This window comes from Mesoplodon bidens (assembly GCF_964165515.1).
Source record: "Mesoplodon bidens genome assembly, contig: HAP1_SCAFFOLD_1251, whole genome shotgun sequence".
In the NCBI taxonomy this organism is placed as follows: domain Eukaryota; kingdom Metazoa; phylum Chordata; class Mammalia; order Artiodactyla; family Ziphiidae; genus Mesoplodon; species Mesoplodon bidens.
In genome coordinates this window covers 2,085-21,331 of record NW_027671225.1, presented here as the reverse complement: position 1 = coordinate 21,331, position 19,247 = coordinate 2,085, and the positions used below count along the sequence as shown (strand labels likewise).

Genomic DNA, 19,247 nt, shown 5'->3' with positions numbered 1-19,247 from the left:
CTTCCTATTTGGGGCCACAGGATCTATATAATGAGGAGATTGGAGGGTATGCTTTGAAAGACACCGTTCCATTTGAAATATCCACGTGGGGTGCATTTCTTCAACGAAGGACTTGTGGCCCCAGCTGCTGGGGGTGCATCCCACAGAAAGCCTTCAGCTGGCAGTGAGTTTGGAAATTGCCTGGGTTCCTCACCCGAGGTGCACGGCAAGAAATGATTGATGTGGAGTGTGAAGGTCAGGCCGTCGTAGCCCAACACAGACCCTCTCGGAAGGGTCACTCCAGTTCAAGAGCTCAGCTTCGGGCTTCCCTGGTGGCGCAGTGGTTGGGAGTCCGCCTGCCGACACAGGGGACACGGGTTCGTGCCCCGGTCCGGGAGGGCCCCACATGCCGCGGAGCGGCTGGGCCCGTGAGCCATGGCTCCGGAGCCTGTGCTCCGCAACGAGAGAGGCCACAACAGTGAGAGGCCCGCGTACCGCAAAAAAAAAAAAACAAAAAAAAAACAAGCAGGGGTCAAGGAGGGAAGGATTGGGAGTTTGGGATTAGCAGATACAAACTACAGGATGGATAAACAGCAGGGTCCTACTGTAGAGCACAGAGAACTATATTCAGTATCCTGTGATAAACCATAATGGAAAAGAATAGGAAAAAGAATGTATGTATACAAAAAACTGAATCAGAAATTAACCGAAGAAATTAACACAACACAAATTAACACAACATTGTAAATCAACTATACATCAATAAAAAAGAAGAAGGAAAAGAAAATAAATACAATCCAAGTTTGGGTTACCTTTGTGGGGAGGGAGCATGCAGAAGAGGGGCTGGCAGGGTTCTATTTCTTGCTCTGGGTGGCAGCTACAAGGGTGTTCACTTTCTTGTTACTCATTAAGCTATATTTATGCTTTCTGCACTTTCATGAATGTGTGTTATATTTCACAATAAAAAGTTTCTAAAACTGTAAAAAATATAAATATAAATATAAATATAAACAAAAGTTAGCCTCCTTGAAAAGAGAAAATGGGTGAGAAAATTCTCCATATCCTGGAAATGACAGTACCAGTGGGACTCTGACACGTAGCACTCTTTCTAAGTTCCTGCCAGCACTGGGCTATATACGCTGGGGACACAGAGAACAGCAATTCCCATAGGATGCCTGCCCTTAGCAAGTACACAGTCCACTTCCAGGATTTTATCCCCAGGACATCATTCAGCAGAAGCACGAAGATGACCCCTGCAGGGAGATTTGTAACAACAACAAGACTGGAAACCACCCAGATATTTACAAAAGCAGGAGGGTTTTCTCAACCTTTTGAGTAGAAAGACTATCCAGCCTACCCACACCTATACCCTGGCAGGGTCAGCCTGTTCCCTATGGACATGGTGCTTGGTTTAGGGGGAGGCTGGTGAGCCTGCCCCAAGGGGGTGGGGACTTGGAGGCTCAACAAAGGGGTGTGCGATGTGATGGTGACGGGTCACAAAGGACTTGCGGTATAAATATGGTCGGGCCAAGAGACTCTGGCAGAGTCCTGCAGGGAGGTGACGAGTTGCTTTCGTTCCCTCTCTCTCTCCGAGACTCAATTTGTGGCTGGTGGCTCTGTCTTGAACGAAGAGAGCCATGAGCAGTGAGAGTTTACCTCATTACACGGCCAATAGCTACTGTTCAGTGGGGGTGTTGAGGACCTCCATGGGGGTCCTGCAACGACAACTGTACGAGGGAGGAGAGTATGACATTTTCAAGTACGCTCCCATGTTTGAGAGCGACTTTATCCAGGTCAGCAAGAAAGGAGAACTGATTGACCTAGACAACCGCGTCCGAAGGGTGACTGTGGGTGTCGCATCCACCAGCCCCCTCTTCCCACTACCTGACGTCATGCTGCTGGCCCGAACAACGAAAGTCTGTGAAGAGCATGTCAGATGCGCCGGGATCACCAAGGGGAGAGGTTGCAAGCCCGTGAAGACCCTAGAGCTCACCAGGCTGCTTCCCTTGAAGTTTGTCAAGATCTCCATCCACAACCGTGAGAAACAGCAGCTGTGCCTGAATCTTGCTACCGGCCGGACTTTCTATCTGCAGCTGTGCCCCTCTTCCGATGCACAAAAAGACCTCTTTTCCCATTGGGAAAAGCTTGTCTATATCCTGAGACCACCGGTAGACAGTTACAGCAGTACCCCGATGCTCCAAACTGGAGATGCAGCGACTACAGAGGATGCCAAAATCCTAGTGGGAAGCACCCACAGAGACTCAAGAACACGGGGCAGGGTGCTTTGGGAGAGCAGGGCAAAGCTGGTCCTTCATAGCCTTTGGTGCTCTCTGAGACTCACCTGGGAAATACCTTCTATTGTTGAAAAGGGTCAGGGACAAACGAGCTATCACTATGGGATTCACCACACTGGAGAGGTTCCGAGTGCTTCTCCACCTTGTCCCACAGGGCTGAATTTCAGAGAGACCTTAGGTATCATTATCAGCTGCACTGGTCTCCTCACCAGGGCTGTAATCCCTCCTACAGCATCCTGACTGTCTGGTCTCTTCTTGAACACTTACCCCAGCCCAGGTAGTCTCATCAGTTGTGGAACATCATTCACAGTTAGGAAGTCCTTCCTTCATTGTGTCTCCCCGTGACGCCGACATGCTGATTCAAATCAGCCCAACCCGTGGAGTCACCAAAATGCAGAAGGTGTGCATCCCTTGACCCGGGAACCCCACTTCTAGGAGTCTGTCCTGCAGAGAGAGAAGCACAAGGGTATAAAATTAAAGTGTGTATCATGCAGAACTGTATCAGTGCTTTCCCTGACCCTGGGACTGTTCAAGTAAAATGGAGTGGCCGTTTGAGAGCGGTGCAGTAGATGGGATCTAGCATCCAATGGGAGCTTAGACTGGGTGATCTCAAAGGTTATTCTAAGTATAAGCCCTTGAGTTGCTCAGCTCCAGGATGAGAGAGGAGCAGACAGTTCAGATCTCACTTTCTGTCATCTCTAACTTACCTGATTCTCCTCCCCTTGGCTCAGACCACAGAGCTCCACAGAGAAAGGGATCAGGATGAGGCTGGGCTTCACAAGCTTCGTGACGTGACTGGAGCCACAAAAAGTGCCGAAGGATCAGCAGGAGGAATGACCATGGGCCTGGCGGGAGCCACCATCAAGGATCCAGGAGAAAGCGGATCCGGCGAGGCCACTGCAGGTATCCCCGATGGATCAACTGCAGGCGTGAAAAGCGCCGAAGGATCAGCGGCAGGGTTGCCCATGGGCCTGGCGGGAGCCATTATCCAGGATCCAGGAGAAAGCAGATCCGGCGAGGCCATTGCAGGTACCCACCATGGATCTACTACCGCCGTGAAAAGCGACGAAGGAACAGTGGCAGGAATGGCCATGGGCCTGGCTGGAGCCACGATCAAGGAGCCACCATCAAGGATCCTGGAGAAAGCGGATCCGGCGAGGCCATTGCAGGTGCCACCACACATCAAGTGCAGCCGTGAAAAGCTCCGAAGAATCAGCGGCAGGGATGACCACGGACCTGGCGGGAGCCACGGTCAAGGATCCAGGAAAAAGCGGATCCGGCGAGGCCACTGCAGGTGCCCCCCTTGGATCAACTGCAGCCGTGAAAAGTGCCGATGGATCAGCGGCAGGGATGACCACGGACCTGGCTGTAGCCACCATCAAGGATCCAAGAGAAAGCGGATTCAGCGAGGCCATTGCAGGTGCCCCCCATGGATCAACTGCAGCCGTGAAAAGCACAGAAGGATCACCGGCAGGGATGACCACGGGCCTGGCGGGAACCACCATCAAAGATTCAGGAGAAAGCGGTTCCGGCGAGGCCATTGCAGGTGCCCAGCCATGGATCAACTGCAGCCGTGAAAAGCGCCGAAGGATCAGCGACAGGGATATCCATCGGCTGGCGGGAGGCACCATCACGGATACAGGAGAAAGCGGTTCCGGCGAGGCCATTGCAGGTGCCCCCCATGTCTCAACTGCAGCCGTGAAAACCGCCGAAGGATCAGCGGCAGGGATGACCACCGGTCTGGCGGGAGCCACCATCAAGGATCCAGGAGAAAGCGGATCCGGTGAGGCCACTGCAGGTGCCCCCCCATGGATCAACTGCAGCCGTGAAATGCATCGAAGGATCAGCGGCAGGGATGTCCATGGGCCTGGCGGGAGCCATTATCAAGGATCCAGGAGAAAGCGGATCCGGCGAGGCCATTGCAGGTGCCCCCCATGGATCAAATGCAGCCGTGAAAAGCGCCGAAGGATCAGCGGCAGGAATGGCCATGGGCCTGGCTGGAGCCACCATCAAGGATCCAGGAGAAAGCGGATCTGGCGAGGCCATTGCAGGTGCCCCCCATGGATCAACTGCAGCCGTGAAAAGCGCCGAAGGATCAGCGGCAGGGTTGACCATGGGCCTGGCGGGAGCCACCATCAAGGATCCAGGAGAAAGCGGATCTGGCGAGGCCATTGCAGGTGCCCCCCATGGATCAACTGCAGCCGTGAAAAGCGCCGAAGGAGCAGCGGCAGGGTTGACCATGGGCCTGGCGGGAGCCACCATCAAGGATCCAGGAGAAAGCGGATCCGGCGAGGACACTGCAGGTGCTGCCAGCTTATCCTTGCAGGACACGAACCTGGTCTTGGCCGATGATGCCAGCACATCCTCGACGGGGGCAGATGGTCCAGAGAGCAGCATGAGCATGGTGTTGCCAGTTGCAGTCACAACCAGCAAGCCTGCTGCTGGAAGAGCTGAAGGGAAGGTCGCAGACCCCGTGGTCTCCACCTTGCAGACCGAAGGCTACATGTCTGAACGGGATGGAAGCCAGAAGGGCTTCCACCCCAGGGATGAAGCCTGGAGAGAAAAAAAGAAAAGAAGGACACGTCTTCATCGAGGAAAAGTTCCCATCACCGCAGGACACGTGAAGGTCACCACAGGACAGGAGGGGACAAGACCCAGAAATCATCCTCCCACTGGTCCTCATCTGGCCATGGAAACTCCAAAGTTGACAAAGGACGGGAGGACAGCTCGCAAACTGAGGAACAGCCAGTCCGCCACCAGTTCAGGGACTCTAAGTAAGACATCCAGTAAGATCCTCTCCTTCTTTAGGAGCTTCAGAGTCATTCCTGGTTCAGAAACAAGGCTCACACATGACCATTGAGAGGCAGACAAAGCCCCGGTTGGCTTCCATGTTTAGCACACATTTGCTAAAAGGGGAGAAAAAAACAAGGACATGATAAACACAAAATTCACAATACTGGATTTCTGTAGGGTCAAAACAAGGGAGGGATGGTCTGGGAGGAAAAGCTATTATGCAAAGCGGTATGTCCATGGGAATGTATTATCGTTTCCATTTTATTTTAACATCTCTGACATCAGGATGATTCTTATACTGCTGTCAGCCAAGTGGCAGTCACTGCCTTAGAAATATCTCAACCAATTTGTTTCACTGTTGTTTTCCTTTCAATATATGCACAAGAGATGGATGACAAAGTCTGAAAGATATCTTTCAAGAACTATAACATAAAGAAACTAAGGGACATAAATACTCACTATCCAGGAACACAAGAAAGGTTTAGATATATTGCTAAGGAATAACAGAATAATCCAAAATGCTCTGTACTGATGAACTATGCAAATTATGTATGCATGTGGAAAGCGATTCTAAAAATAAAAAAAATCATAAATGAGATTATGAAATCTCATTTCATACTGAGATTATGCATTTTTAAATGTCCATCATAAAAAAGTCTTTCCAGTTTAAAAAAAAGTTGTAAATAAATTTCATGAGTCCATGAAAATCATTAAATTGTTAACAACACTTGATAACAGTTGGATTAGAGTAACTGTTGATAACAGTTAACAACCGTCGGATTTGAGAAGAATGCCTCTGAGAACCATGTGTGTTTTTTGTTTTGCGGTTTGTTTTTTTTTTGCGGTATGCGGGCCTCTCGCTGCTGTGGCCTCTCCCATTGCGGAGCACAGGCTCCGGACGCACAGGCTCAGCGGCATGTAGGATCTTCCCGGACAGGGACACGAACCCGTGCCCCCTGCATCGGCAGGCGGACTCCCAACCACTGCGCCACCAGGGAAGCCCCATGTGTCTTTGTATGAACCGGGGAGTCATCTGCTAGCCTTGCAATTCTCTGCTCATTCCCTTCTGTGACAACAGGGTCTACTAGGATGGAAGTTGGGTTTCCAGTAAAACTTAGGGACTTTCTCTGCAGAGCAAATTAAGTGGTAGAGGTGGAGGAGGTGAGAAATAAGATACGGATTCTGGGAGGAGTGGTAGCTTGGGAGGATGAGAGGAAGCCCTTCTCAGTTGCTCTGGTGGGTGGCTGGAAAATCCCATCTTGTGATTTCCGATACACAAAGACCAATAGATTGTGGGGATCAATGTGTCCTGGGAGTTACCTCTTGAAGCAGTGGGTCTTGGTAAGAGGAGAGAAAGAGCCATGTTCTCTAAGACCTGAGAGGGGTTTGGGGGAAGCCTTCCGGAAATGTGAGGAGTTACGGGGTAGAGGAGGGAGATAAAGGGGAACTTTTTCCAAAGCCTTTGACTCAGAGCCCCAGATTTTCACTATGCCAGAGGCTGAATCAGCCTACTTAAAACAGCTTCATCTTAGGATTCTGTACCCTTGGCTTTACCTTTTGTCTTTCTTAGCCTGTATTAGGCATTCTCACTCCCTCACCCCAAAGGACTTCTTTAACGTGAACCTAGTTAGTCCACTATGCAGGGCGTTAGCTGAGCAGACCCACAGTTGACACAATTTACACCTCCAGTGCAGTAGTAAAGTGGAGGTGGGGACTTGCCCACCGCAACGTGCCCTGCCTGGCACTTGCTCTGGATTTCCTTTTCTATCTTGACGGTTCATCAAGAGACACATGCACAGATACCTACGTATTTCAAAGCGACAGGCATCTTCCTCTGGAGGGAGACATCAATTTGGGTATCAAGTCAGTACACCCTATCAGATAAAGGCCAATATTTTGGACAGCAATATTCATCACCGTGGTAGCAATTCTGCAGCTGCAAGTGCAATTACGCAATGGATGGTTGATTACAAACTGACCAATGTCCCAAACTTCAAGTCTGGCAACACACATACATACTAGAAAGGGTTTTTTTCCCTACAGCAAAATAAGGTCATTCACAGGATTGTTGAAGATGTGCTACGGTGGGAGGCATATTGAAGGCAGTGTCGTGGCTGGCACAGCAAGCGTGATGTGATGCTGGGGAACACAGCAGGGGCCACGCCATGCAAGGCTTTGAGGTCCATTTAAAGGAGTTTGATTTCTGACCTTGGAGTGATGCAAAGCCATGATATGTTTTCAAGAGGGGAGTGGCCTGATCAAATGTGCACTTTGTGGAGGGTACTGTGGTTTCTGTGAAAAGAAGTATTTGGCTGGGGGGGTTGTTAATATGGGACTTTATGTTACTTCCTATTTGGGGCCACAGGATCTATATAATGAGGAGATTGGAGGGTATGCTTTGAAAGACACCGTTCCATTTGAAATATCCACGTGGGGTGCATTTCTTCAACGAAGGACTTGTGGCCCCAGCTGCTGGGGGTGCATCCCACAGAAAGCCTTCAGCTGGCAGTGAGTTTGGAAATTGCCTGGGTTCCTCACCCGAGGTGCACGGCAAGAAATGATTGATGTGGAGTGTGAAGGTCAGGCCGTCGTAGCCCAACACAGACCCTCTCGGAAGGGTCACTCCAGTTCAAGAGCTCAGCTTCGGGCTTCCCTGGTGGCGCAGTGGTTGGGAGTCCGCCTGCCGACACAGGGGACACGGGTTCGTGCCCCGGTCCGGGAGGGCCCCACATGCCGCGGAGCGGCTGGGCCCGTGAGCCATGGCTCCGGAGCCTGTGCTCCGCAACGAGAGAGGCCACAACAGTGAGAGGCCCGCGTACCGCAAAAAAAAAAAAAAAACAAACAAAAAAACAAGCAGGGGTCAAGGAGGGAAGGATTGGGAGTTTGGGATTAGCAGATACAAACTACAGGATGGATAAACAGCAGGGTCCTACTGTAGAGCACAGAGAACTATATTCAGTATCCTGTGATAAACCATAATGGAAAAGAATAGGAAAAAGAATGTATGTATACAAAAAACTGAATCAGAAATTAACCGAAGAAATTAACACAACACAAATTAACACAACATTGTAAATCAACTATACATTAATAAAAAAGAAGAAGGAAAAGAAAATAAATACAATCCAAGTTTGGGTTACCTTTGTGGGGAGGGAGCATGCAGAAGAGGGGCTGGCAGGGATCTATTTCTTGCTCTGGGTGGCAGCTACAAGGGTGTTCACTTTCTTGTTACTCATTAAGCTATATTTATGCTTTCTGCACTTTCATGAATGTGTGTTATATTTCACAATAAAAAGTTTCTAAAACTGTAAGAAATATAAATATAAATATAAACAAAAGTTAGCCTCCTTGAAAAGAGAAAATGGGTGAGAAAATTCTCCATATCCTGGAAATGACAGTACCAGTGGGACTCTGACAGGTAGCAGCACTCTTTCTAAGTTCCTGCCAGCACTGGGCTGTATACGCTGGGGGCACAGAGAACAGCAATCCCCATAGGATGCCTGCCCTTAGCAAGTACACGGTCCACTTCCAGGATTTTATCCCCAGGACATCATTCAGCAGAAGCGCCAAGATGATGGAGATCTGTAACAACAACAAGACTGGAAGCCACCCAGATATTTACAAGAGCAGGAGGGTTTTCTCAACCTTTTGAGTAGAAAGACTATCCAGCCTACCCACACCTATACCCTGGCAGGGTCAGCCTCTTCCCTATGGACGTGGTGGTTGGTTTAGGGGGAGGCTGGTGAGCCTGCCCCAAGGGGGTGGGGGCTTGGACGCTCAACAAAGGGGTGTGTGATGCGATGGTGACGGGTCACAAAGGGCTTGCGGTATAAATAGGGTCGGGTCAAGAGACTCTGGCAGAGTCCTGCAGGGAGGTGACGAGGTGCTTTCGTTCCCTCTCTCTCTCTCCCTCCGAGACTCAGTTTGTGGCTGGTGGCTCTGTCTTGAACGAAGAGAGCCATGAGCAGTGAGAGTTTACCTCATTACACGGCCAACAGCTACTGTTCAGTGGGGGTGTCGAGGACCTCCATGGGGGTCCTGCAACGACAACTGTACGAGGGAGGAGAGTATGACATTTTCAAGCACGCTCCCATGTTGGAGAGCGACTTTATCCAGGTCAGCAAGGAAGGAGAACTGATTGACCTAGACAACCGCGTCCGAACGGTGACTGTGGGCGTCGCATCCACCAGCCCCCTCTTCCCGCTACCTGACGTCATGCTGCTGGCCCGACCAAGGAGAGTCTGTGCCGGGGTCACCAAGGGGAGAGGTTGCAAGCCCGTGAAGACCCTAGAGCTCACCAGGCTGCTCCCCTTGAAGTTTGTCAAGATCTCCATCCACAACCGGGAGAAACAGCAGCTGTGCCTGAATCTTGCTACCGGCCGGACTTTCTACCTGCAGCTGTGCCCCTCTTCCGACGCACAAGAAGACCTCTTTTCCTATTGGGAAAAGCTTGTCTATATCCTGAGACCACCGGTAGACAGTTACAGCAGTACCCCGATGCTCCAAACTGGAGATGCAGCGACTACAGAGGATGCCAACATCCTAGTGGTAAGCACCGACAGGGACTCAAGAACACGGGGCAGGGTGCTTTGGGAGAGCAGGGCAAAGCTGGTCCTTCATAGCCTTTGGTGCTCTCTGAGACTCGCCTGGGAAATACCTTCTACCGTTGAAAAGGGTCAGGGACAAACGAGCTATCACTACGGGAGTCCCCACACGGGAGAGGTTCCGAGTGCTTCTCCACCTTGTCCCACGAGGCCGAATTTCAGAGAGACCTTAGGTATCATCTCGGCTGCACTGGTCTCATCACCAGGGCTGTAATCCCTCCTACAGCATCCTGACTGTCTGCTCTCTTCCTGAACACTTACCCCAGCCCAGGTAGTCTCAGCAGGTGGGGAACGTCATTCACAGCTAGGAAGTCCTTCCTTCATTGTGTCTCCCCGGGACTCCGACATGCTGACTCAAATCAGCCCAACCCGTGGAGTCACCAAAATGTAGAAGGTGTGCATCCCTTGACCCAGGAACCCCACTTCTAGGAATCTGTCCTGCAGGGAGAGAAGCACAAGGGTATAAAGTTAAAGTGCATAGCATCATGGAGAATTGTATCAGTGCTCTCCCTGGCCCTGGGACTGTTCAAGTACAGTGGAGTGGCCGTTTGACAGGGGTGCAGTAGATGGGGTCTTGCATCCAATGGGAGCTTAGACTGGGTGATTTCAAAGGTTATTCTAAGTATAAGGCCTTGAGTTGCTCAGCTCCAGGATGAGAGAGGAGCGGACAGTTCTGAGCTCACTTTCTGTCATCTCTATCTTACCTGTCTCTCCTCCCCTTGGCTCAGACCACAGAGCTCCACAGAGAAAGGGATCAGGATGAGGTTGGGCTTCGCAAGCTTCGTGACGTGACTGGAGCCACGTCTTGTGCTTATGTGGGGGGAGAGGGAATCCATCATGCCCCCCGTGGGTCACCTGCAGCCCTGAAAGGCGCCGAAGGATCCGCAGCAGGGATGACCGTGGGCCTGGCGGGAGCCACCATCGAGGATCCAGGAGAAAGCGGATCCGGCCAGGCCACTGCAGGTGCTGCCAGCCTATCCCTGCAGGACACGAGCCTGGTCTCGGCGGATGTTGCCAGCACATCCTCGACGGGGGCAGATGGTCCAGAGAGCAGCATGAGCATGGTGTTGCCAGGTGCAGTCACAACCAGCAAGCCTGCTGCTGGAAGAGCTGAAGGGAAGGTCGCAGCCCCCGTGGTCTCCACCTTGCAGAGCGAAGGCTACACGTCTGAAGGGGATGGAAGCCAGAAGGTCTCCCACCCCAGGGATGAAGCCTGGAAGGAAAAAAAGGAAAGAAGGACACGTCTTCATCGAGGAAAAGTTCCCATCACCGCAGGACAGGTGAAGGTCACCACAGGACACGAGGGGACAAGACCCAGAAAGCATCCTCCCACTGGTCCTCATGCGGCCATGAAAACCCCAAAGTTGACCAAGGAGGGGAGGACAGCTCGCAGACGGAGGAAGAGCCAGCCCGCCACCAGTTCGGGGACTCTAAGTAAGGCATCCAGTGAGATCCTCTCCTTCTTTAGGCGCTTCAGTCACTCCTGATTCAGCACCAAGGCTCACACATGACCACTGGGAGGTAGACAAAGCCCCGGTTGGCTTGGGTCCTTCCCTAGAGAGGCAGTTCCTACTTTCTTTAATAAAGGAAACCGTACAACTCCAAAAGAAATGCTATCTTGTGTTTTCTATGTCCCCTCGCCTGGTAGGGACTTGACAGTGACTTCTGTGATGCGAATTGTGCTTTGGCCTGAGACCCCAGAATCAAAATTTTGTTGTACAAGATAGGTATTAAGTATCATTCAGCCATTCACTAGGGCTGGAAATAGATGCACTATACAGAAATGTTCATTGCGAGGTTGCGAATCTTTGGAAATAAGATTTACTATGTAAATATAGTTTGGGGAGAAGATAAGCTGGGGGAGGTGACTGCGTGATGTGTAAACTTGCGTTGCTGAATTAATTACTGAATTCATCAAGTATTTACGGGGTGTCTGTGCCGTGCTGTGCCTAGCACGAGGCTATGTTATGGAAAAACCATCCTTTTCTCAGCAAAGCCCTTTGGTTTGGTTATGGGCACTCTGTAGAAGGCAAGGAAATAAGCACAGAAAAAGGTTTTGGTCGCTTGCTCGCAGGTCACACGTGCATAGCCACTGCCCGAAAGAGAAGCCTGTTTTCCCAGCAAGGCTTCTCCAGGGCACGTAGGGTGGAGGGAGGACAAGTCTGCAGCCGGGGCTGAGCTTTAGGCCATAGCTGGGGTCAGAGGTTCACCTTATGAAAACAGAAACTCTCTCTGGCTTGTAAGGAAATGAAACCATTGGGAGTTATTTTACTTTGTGTAGGGTAAAACAGAACACGGGGGGGATCAGGGTTGTCATTGGCTCAACAAAGGGACACAATCTTTATGGTAGAAGCAGCACCAACGAGGAGTCAGGAAATCTGAGTTCCTATCCTGTCTGGGCCACTGACTCTCCTGGGTCACTCTGCCTCTCTGTAATGGTACCTCTGTGGGCAGCCACGGGGTCCCCAACTGTAAAACCAATGGATTGGACCGCTGCAGTGATTCTTACCCTTGGTTGTATGTTGGGAGTTCCCTGGGGAGCTTCAAAACAAACAAACAAACAAACATTGATAGCCTGACCCCAATCCCAGAGATTCTGATGACATTTAGGTGGGGTAAGCCCTCCAGCACCGGGAGTTTTAAAAATCTCACCCAATAATTCTACTGTGCAGCAGCCAAGTTGGAAAACCACTGGGCTAGGAGGTCTGGGGGGCCTCTTTCAGCCCCAGTATGCCATAACTTTACAGTGGAAGACAGTAGTTCTCCAACATTCACATGCATAAGGATCACCTGGGAAGCCTATTTAAAAAATAACATTTCTCACCACATGATAGCCCTTATACGTGGACTCTAAAGTACGACGCAAATGAACATATCTGCAAAACAGAAACAGACTCCCAGACATAGGGAAGAGACTTGGGGTTTTCAGTGGGGTTGGGGGCGGGGAAGGATTGGGAGTTTGGGATTAGCAGATACAAACTACAGGGTGGATAAACAGCAGGGTCCTACTGTAGAGCACAGAGAACTATAGTCAGTATCCTGTGATAAACCATAATGGAAAAGAATAGGAAAAAGACTATACATGAAATATACAAAGAATACACATGAAACTGAATCAGAAATTAACACAACAGAAACGAATACAACCTTGTAAATCAACTACACTGTCAATAAAAAAGAAGGGGGAAAAGAAAAAAAATAGAAGCCAAGGTTGGGTTCCCTTTGTGGGGAGGGAGCATGCAGAAGAGGGGCTGGCAGGGTTCTATTTCTTGCTCTGGGTGGCAGCTACAAGGGTGCTCACTTTCTTGTTACTCATTAAGCTATATATTTATGGTTTGTGCACTTTCATGAGTGTGTGTTGTATTTCACAATAAAAACAGTTTCTAAAACTGTAAAAAAAAAAAAACCACAAATATAAAAAGTTAGCCTCCTTGAAAAGAGAAAATGGGTGAGAAAATTCTCCATATCCTGGAAATGACAGTACCAGTGGGACTCTGACAGGTAGCAGCACTCTTTCTAAGTTCCTGCCAGCACTGGGCTGTATACGCTGGGGGCACAGAGAACAGCAATCCCCATAGGATGCCTGCCCTTAGCAAGTACACGGTCCACTTCCAGGATTTTATCCCCAGGACATCATTCAGCAGAAGCGCCAAGATGATGGAGATCTGTAACAACAACAAGACTGGAAGCCACCCAGATATTTACAAGAGCAGGAGGGTTTTCTCAACCTTTTGAGTAGAAAGACTATCCAGCCTACCCACACCTATACCCTGGCAGGGTCAGCCTGTTCCCTATGGACATGGTGGTTGGTTTAGGGGGAGGCTGGTGAGCCTGCCCCAAGGGGGTGGGGACTTGGAGGCTCAACAAAGGGGTGTGCGATGTGATGGTGACGGGTCACAAAGGACTTGCGGTATAAATATGGTCGGGCCAAGAGACTCTGGCAGAGTCCTGCAGGGAGGTGACGAGTTGCTTTCGTTCCCTCTCTCTCTCCGAGACTCAATTTGTGGCTGGTGGCTCTGTCTTGAACGAAGAGAGCCATGAGCAGTGAGAGTTTACCTCATTACACGGCCAATAGCTACTGTTCAGTGGGGGTGTTGAGGACCTCCATGGGGGTCCTGCAACGACAACTGTACGAGGGAGGAGAGTATGACATTTTCAAGTACGCTCCCATGTTTGAGAGCGACTTTATCCAGGTCAGCAAGAAAGGAGAACTGATTGACCTAGACAACCGCGTCCGAAGGGTGACTGTGGGTGTCGCATCCACCAGCCCCCTCTTCCCACTACCTGACGTCATGCTGCTGGCCCGAACAACGAAAGTCTGTGAAGAGCATGTCAGATGCGCCGGGATCACCAAGGGGAGAGGTTGCAAGCCCGTGAAGACCCTAGAGCTCACCAGGCTGCTTCCCTTGAAGTTTGTCAAGATCTCCATCCACAACCGTGAGAAACAGCAGCTGTGCCTGAATCTTGCTACCGGCCGGACTTTCTATCTGCAGCTGTGCCCCTCTTCCGATGCACAAAAAGACCTCTTTTCCCATTGGGAAAAGCTTGTCTATATCCTGAGACCACCGGTAGACAGTTACAGCAGTACCCCGATGCTCCAAACTGGAGATGCAGCGACTACAGAGGATGCCAAAATCCTAGTGGGAAGCACCCACAGAGACTCAAGAACACGGGGCAGGGTGCTTTGGGAGAGCAGGGCAAAGCTGGTCCTTCATAGCCTTTGGTGCTCTCTGAGACTCACCTGGGAAATACCTTCTATTGTTGAAAAGGGTCAGGGACAAACGAGCTATCACTATGGGATTCACCACACTGGAGAGGTTCCGAGTGCTTCTCCACCTTGTCCCACAGGGCTGAATTTCAGAGAGACCTTAGGTATCATTATCAGCTGCACTGGTCTCCTCACCAGGGCTGTAATCCCTCCTACAGCATCCTGACTGTCTGGTCTCTTCTTGAACACTTACCCCAGCCCAGGTAGTCTCATCAGTTGTGGAACATCATTCACAGTTAGGAAGTCCTTCCTTCATTGTGTCTCCCCGTGACACCGACATGCTGATTCAAATCAGCCCAACCCGTGGAGTCACCAAAATGCAGAAGGTGTGCATCCCTTGACCCGGGAACCCCACTTCTAGGAGTCTGTCCTGCAGAGAGAGAAGCACAAGGGTATAAAATTAAAGTGTGTATCATGGAGAACTGTATCAGTGCTTTCCCTGACCCTGGGACTGTTCAAGTAAAATGGAGTGGCCGTTTGAGAGCGGTGCAGTAGATGGGATCTAGCATCCAATGGGAGCTTAGACTGGGTGATCTCAAAGGTTATTCTAAGTATAAGCCCTTGAGTTGCTCAGCTCCAGGATGAGAGAGGAGCAGACAGTTCAGATCTCACTTTCTGTCATCTCTAACTTACCTGATTCTCCTCCCCTTGGCTCAGACCACAGAGCTCCACAGAGAAAGGGATCAGGATGAGGTTGGGCTTCGCAAGCTTCGTGACGTGACTGGAGCCACGTCTTGTGCTTATGTGGGGGGAGAGGGAATCCATCATGCCCCCCGTGGGTCACCTGCAGCCCTGAAAGGCGCCGAAGGATCCGCAGCAGGGATGACCGTGGGCCTGGCGGGAGCCACCATCGAGGATCCAGGAGAAAGCGGATCCGGCCAGGCCACTGCAGGTGCTGCCAGCCTATCCCTGCAGGACACGAGCCTGGTCTCGGCGGATGTTGCCAGCACATCCTCGACGGGGGCAGATGGTCCAGAGAGCAGCATGAGCATGGTGTTGCCAGGTGCAGTCACAACCAGCAAGCCTGCTGCTGGAAGAGCTGAAGGGAAGGTCGCAGCCCCCGTGGTCTCCACCTTGCAGAGCGAAGGCTACACGTCTGAAGGGGATGGAAGCCAGAAGGTCTCCCACCCCAGGGATGAAGCCTGGAAGGAAAAAAAGGAAAGAAGGACACGTCTTCATCGAGGAAAAGTTCCCATCACCGCAGGACAGGTGAAGGTCACCACAGGACACGAGGGGACAAGACCCAGAAAGCATCCTCCCACTGGTCCTCATGCGGCCATGAAAACCCCAAAGTTGACCAAGGAGGGGAGGACAGCTCGCAGACGGAGGAAGAGCCAGCCCGCCACCAGTTCGGGGACTCTAAGTAAGGCATCCAGTGAGATCCTCTCCTTCTTTAGGCGCTTCAGTCACTCCTGATTCAGCACCAAGGCTCACACATGACCACTGGGAGGTAGACAAAGCCCCGGTTGGCTTGGGTCCTTCCCTAGAGAGGCAGTTCCTACTTTCTTTAATAAAGGAAACCGTACAACTCCAAAAGAAATGCTATCTTGTGTTTTCTATGTCCCCTCGCCTGGTAGGGACTTGACAGTGACTTCTGTGATGCGAATTGTGCTTTGGCCTGAGACCCCAGAATCAAAATTTTGTTGTACAAGATAGGTATTAAGTATCATTCAGCCATTCACTAGGGCTGGAAATAGATGCACTATACAGAAATGTTCATTGCGAGGTTGCGAATCTTTGGAAATAAGATTTACTATGTAAATATAGTTTGGGGAGAAGATAAGCTGGGGGAGGTGACTGCGTGATGTGTAAACTTGCGTTGCTGAATTAATTACTGAATTCATCAAGTATTTACGGGGTGTCTGTGCCGTGCTGTGCCTAGCACGAGGCTATGTTATGGAAAAACCATCCTTTTCTCAGCAAAGCCCTTTGGTTTGGTTATGGGCACTCTGTAGAAGGCAAGGAAATAAGCACAGAAAAAGGTTTTGGTCGCTTGCTCGCAGGTCACACGTGCATAGCCACTGCCCGAAAGAGAAGCCTGTTTTCCCAGCAAGGCTTCTCCAGGGCACGTAGGGTGGAGGGAGGACAAGTCTGCAGCCGGGGCTGAGCTTTAGGCCATAGCTGGGGTCAGAGGTTCACCTTATGAAAACAGAAACTCTCTCTGGCTTGTAAGGAAATGAAACCATTGGGAGTTATTTTACTTTGTGTAGGGTAAAACAGAACACGGGGGGGATCAGGGTTGTCATTGGCTCAACAAAGGGACACAATCTTTATGGTAGAAGCAGCACCAACGAGGAGTCAGGAAATCTGAGTTCCTATCCTGTCTGGGCCACTGACTCTCCTGGGTCACTCTGCCTCTCTGTAATGGTACCTCTGTGGGCAGCCACGGGGTCCCCAACTGTAAAACCAATGGATTGGACCGCTGCAGTGATTCTTACCCTTGGTTGTATGTTGGGAGTTCCCTGGGGAGCTTCAAAACAAACAAACAAACAAACATTGATAGCCTGACCCCAATCCCAGAGATTCTGATGACATTTAGGTGGGGTAAGCCCTCCAGCACCGGGAGTTTTAAAAATCTCACCCAATAATTCTACTGTGCAGCAGCCAAGTTGGAAAACCACTGGGCTAGGAGGTCTGGGGGGCCTCTTTCAGCCCCAGTATGCCATAACTTTACAGTGGAAGACAGTAGTTCTCCAACATTCACATGCATAAGGATCACCTGGGAAGCCTATTTAAAAAATAACATTTCTCACCACATGATAGCCCTTATACGTGGACTCTAAAGTACGACGCAAATGAACATATCTGCAAAACAGAAACAGACTCCCAGACATAGGGAAGAGACTTGGGGTTTTCAGTGGGGTTGGGGGCGGGGAAGGATTGGGAGTTTGGGATTAGCAGATACAAACTACAGGGTGGATAAACAGCAGGGTCCTACTGTAGAGCACAGAGAACTATAGTCAGTATCCTGTGATAAACCATAATGGAAAAGAATAGGAAAAAGACTATACATGAAATATACAAAGAATACACATGAAACTGAATCAGAAATTAACACAACAGAAACGAATACAACCTTGTAAATCAACTACACTGTCAATAAAAAAGAAGGGGGAAAAGAAAAAAAATAGAAGCCAAGGTTGGGTTCCCTTTGTGGGGAGGGAGCATGCAGAAGAGGGGCTGGCAGGGTTCTATTTCTTGCTCTGGGTGGCAGCTACAAGGGTGCTCACTTTCTTGTTACTCATTAAGCTATATATTTATGGTTTGTGCACTTTCATGAGTGTGTGTTGTATTTCACAATAAAAACAGTTTCTAAAACTGTAAAAAAAAAAAAACCACAAATATAAAAAGTTAGCCTCCTTGAAAAGAGAAAATGGGTGAGAAAATTCTCCATATCCTGGAAATGACAGTACCAGTGGGACTCTGACAGGTAGCAGCACTCTTTCTAAGTTCCTGCCAGCACTGGGCTGTATACGCTGGGGGCACAGAGAACAGCAATCCCCATAGGATGCCTGCCCTTAGCAAGTACACGGTCCACTTCCAGGATTTTATCCCCAGGACATCATTCAGCAGAAGCGCCAAGATGATGGAGATCTGTAACAACAACAAGACTGGAAGCCACCCAGATATTTACAAGAGCAGGAGGGTTTTCTCAACCTTTTGAGTAGAAAGACTATCCAGCCTACCCACACCTATACCCTGGCAGGGTCAGCCTGTTCCCTATGGACATGGTGGTTGGTTTAGGGGGAGGCTGGTGAGCCTGCCCCAAGGGGGTGGGGACTTGGAGGCTCAACAAAGGGGTGTGCGATGTGATGGTGACGGGTCACAAAGGACTTGCGGTATAAATATGGTCGGGCCAAGAGACTCTGGCAGAGTCCTGCAGGGAGGTGACGAGTTGCTTTCGTTCCCTCTCTCTCTCCGAGACTCAATTTGTGGCTGGTGGCTCTGTCTTGAACGAAGAGAGCCATGAGCAGTGAGAGTTTACCTCATTACACGGCCAATAGCTACTGTTCAGTGGGGGTGTTGAGGACCTCCATGGGGGTCCTGCAACGACAACTGTACGAGGGAGGAGAGTATGACATTTTCAAGTACGCTCCCATGTTTGAGAGCGACTTTATCCAGGTCAGCAAGAAAGGAGAACTGATTGACCTAGACAACCGCGTCCGAAGGGTGACTGTGGGTGTCGCATCCACCAGCCCCCTCTTCCCACTACCTGACGTCATGCTGCTGGCCCGAACAACGAAAGTCTGTGAAGAGCATGTCAGATGCGCCGGGATCACCAAGGGGAGAGGTTGCAAGCCCGTGAAGACCCTAGAGCTCACCAGGCTGCTTCCCTTGAAGTTTGTCAAGATCTCCATCCACAACCGTGAGAAACAGCAGCTGTGCCTGAATCTTGCTACCGGCCGGACTTTCTATCTGCAGCTGTGCCCCTCTTCCGATGCACAAAAAGACCTCTTTTCCCATTGGGAAAAGCTTGTCTATATCCTGAGACCACCGGTAGACAGTTACAGCAGTACCCCGATGCTCCAAACTGGAGATGCAGCGACTACAGAGGATGCCAAAATCCTAGTGGGAAGCACCCACAGAGACTCAAGAACACGGGGCAGGGTGCTTTGGGAGAGCAGGGCAAAGCTGGTCCTTCATAGCCTTTGGTGCTCTCTGAGACTCACCTGGGAAATACCTTCTACTGTTGAAAAGGGTCAGGGACAAACGAGCTATCACTATGGGATTCACCACACTGGAGAGGTTCCGAGTGCTTCTCCACCTTGTCCCACAGGGCTGAATTTCAGAGAGACCTTAGGTATCATT

At 50.4% G+C, this 19,247-nt stretch overlaps 3 protein-coding genes across 3 annotated transcripts; all 3 read left to right on the top strand.

The window, feature by feature from the left end:
- Positions 1-1,616: 1,616 nt before the first annotated feature.
- LOC308611679 (Golgi-associated RAB2B interactor protein 3-like) lies at positions 1,617-2,220 on the top strand (the record flags this gene model as incomplete). The annotated part of the gene is made up of 2 exons (XM_081260376.1): positions 1,617-2,147; positions 2,194-2,220. 2 exons carry the CDS (start codon positions 1,617-1,619, stop codon positions 2,218-2,220), a joined length of 558 nt encoding a protein of 185 aa, XP_081116502.1.
- Positions 2,221-13,707: 11,487 nt separating this feature from the next.
- Positions 13,708-14,311, top strand: LOC308611678 (Golgi-associated RAB2B interactor protein 3-like; the record flags this gene model as incomplete). The annotated part of the gene is made up of 2 exons (XM_081260375.1): positions 13,708-14,238; positions 14,285-14,311. The coding sequence occupies 2 exons, from the start codon at positions 13,708-13,710 to the stop codon at positions 14,309-14,311; spliced, it is 558 nt and encodes a 185-aa protein (XP_081116501.1).
- A 4,093-nt stretch (positions 14,312-18,404) lies between these two features.
- On the top strand, positions 18,405-18,951 carry LOC308611677 (Golgi-associated RAB2B interactor protein 3-like; the record flags this gene model as incomplete). Its single annotated transcript, XM_081260374.1, has 1 exon — positions 18,405-18,951. A coding segment is annotated over one exon (547 nt), but the record flags the coding sequence as incomplete, so codon positions are not given.
- Between the last annotated feature and the right edge of the window lie 296 nt (positions 18,952-19,247).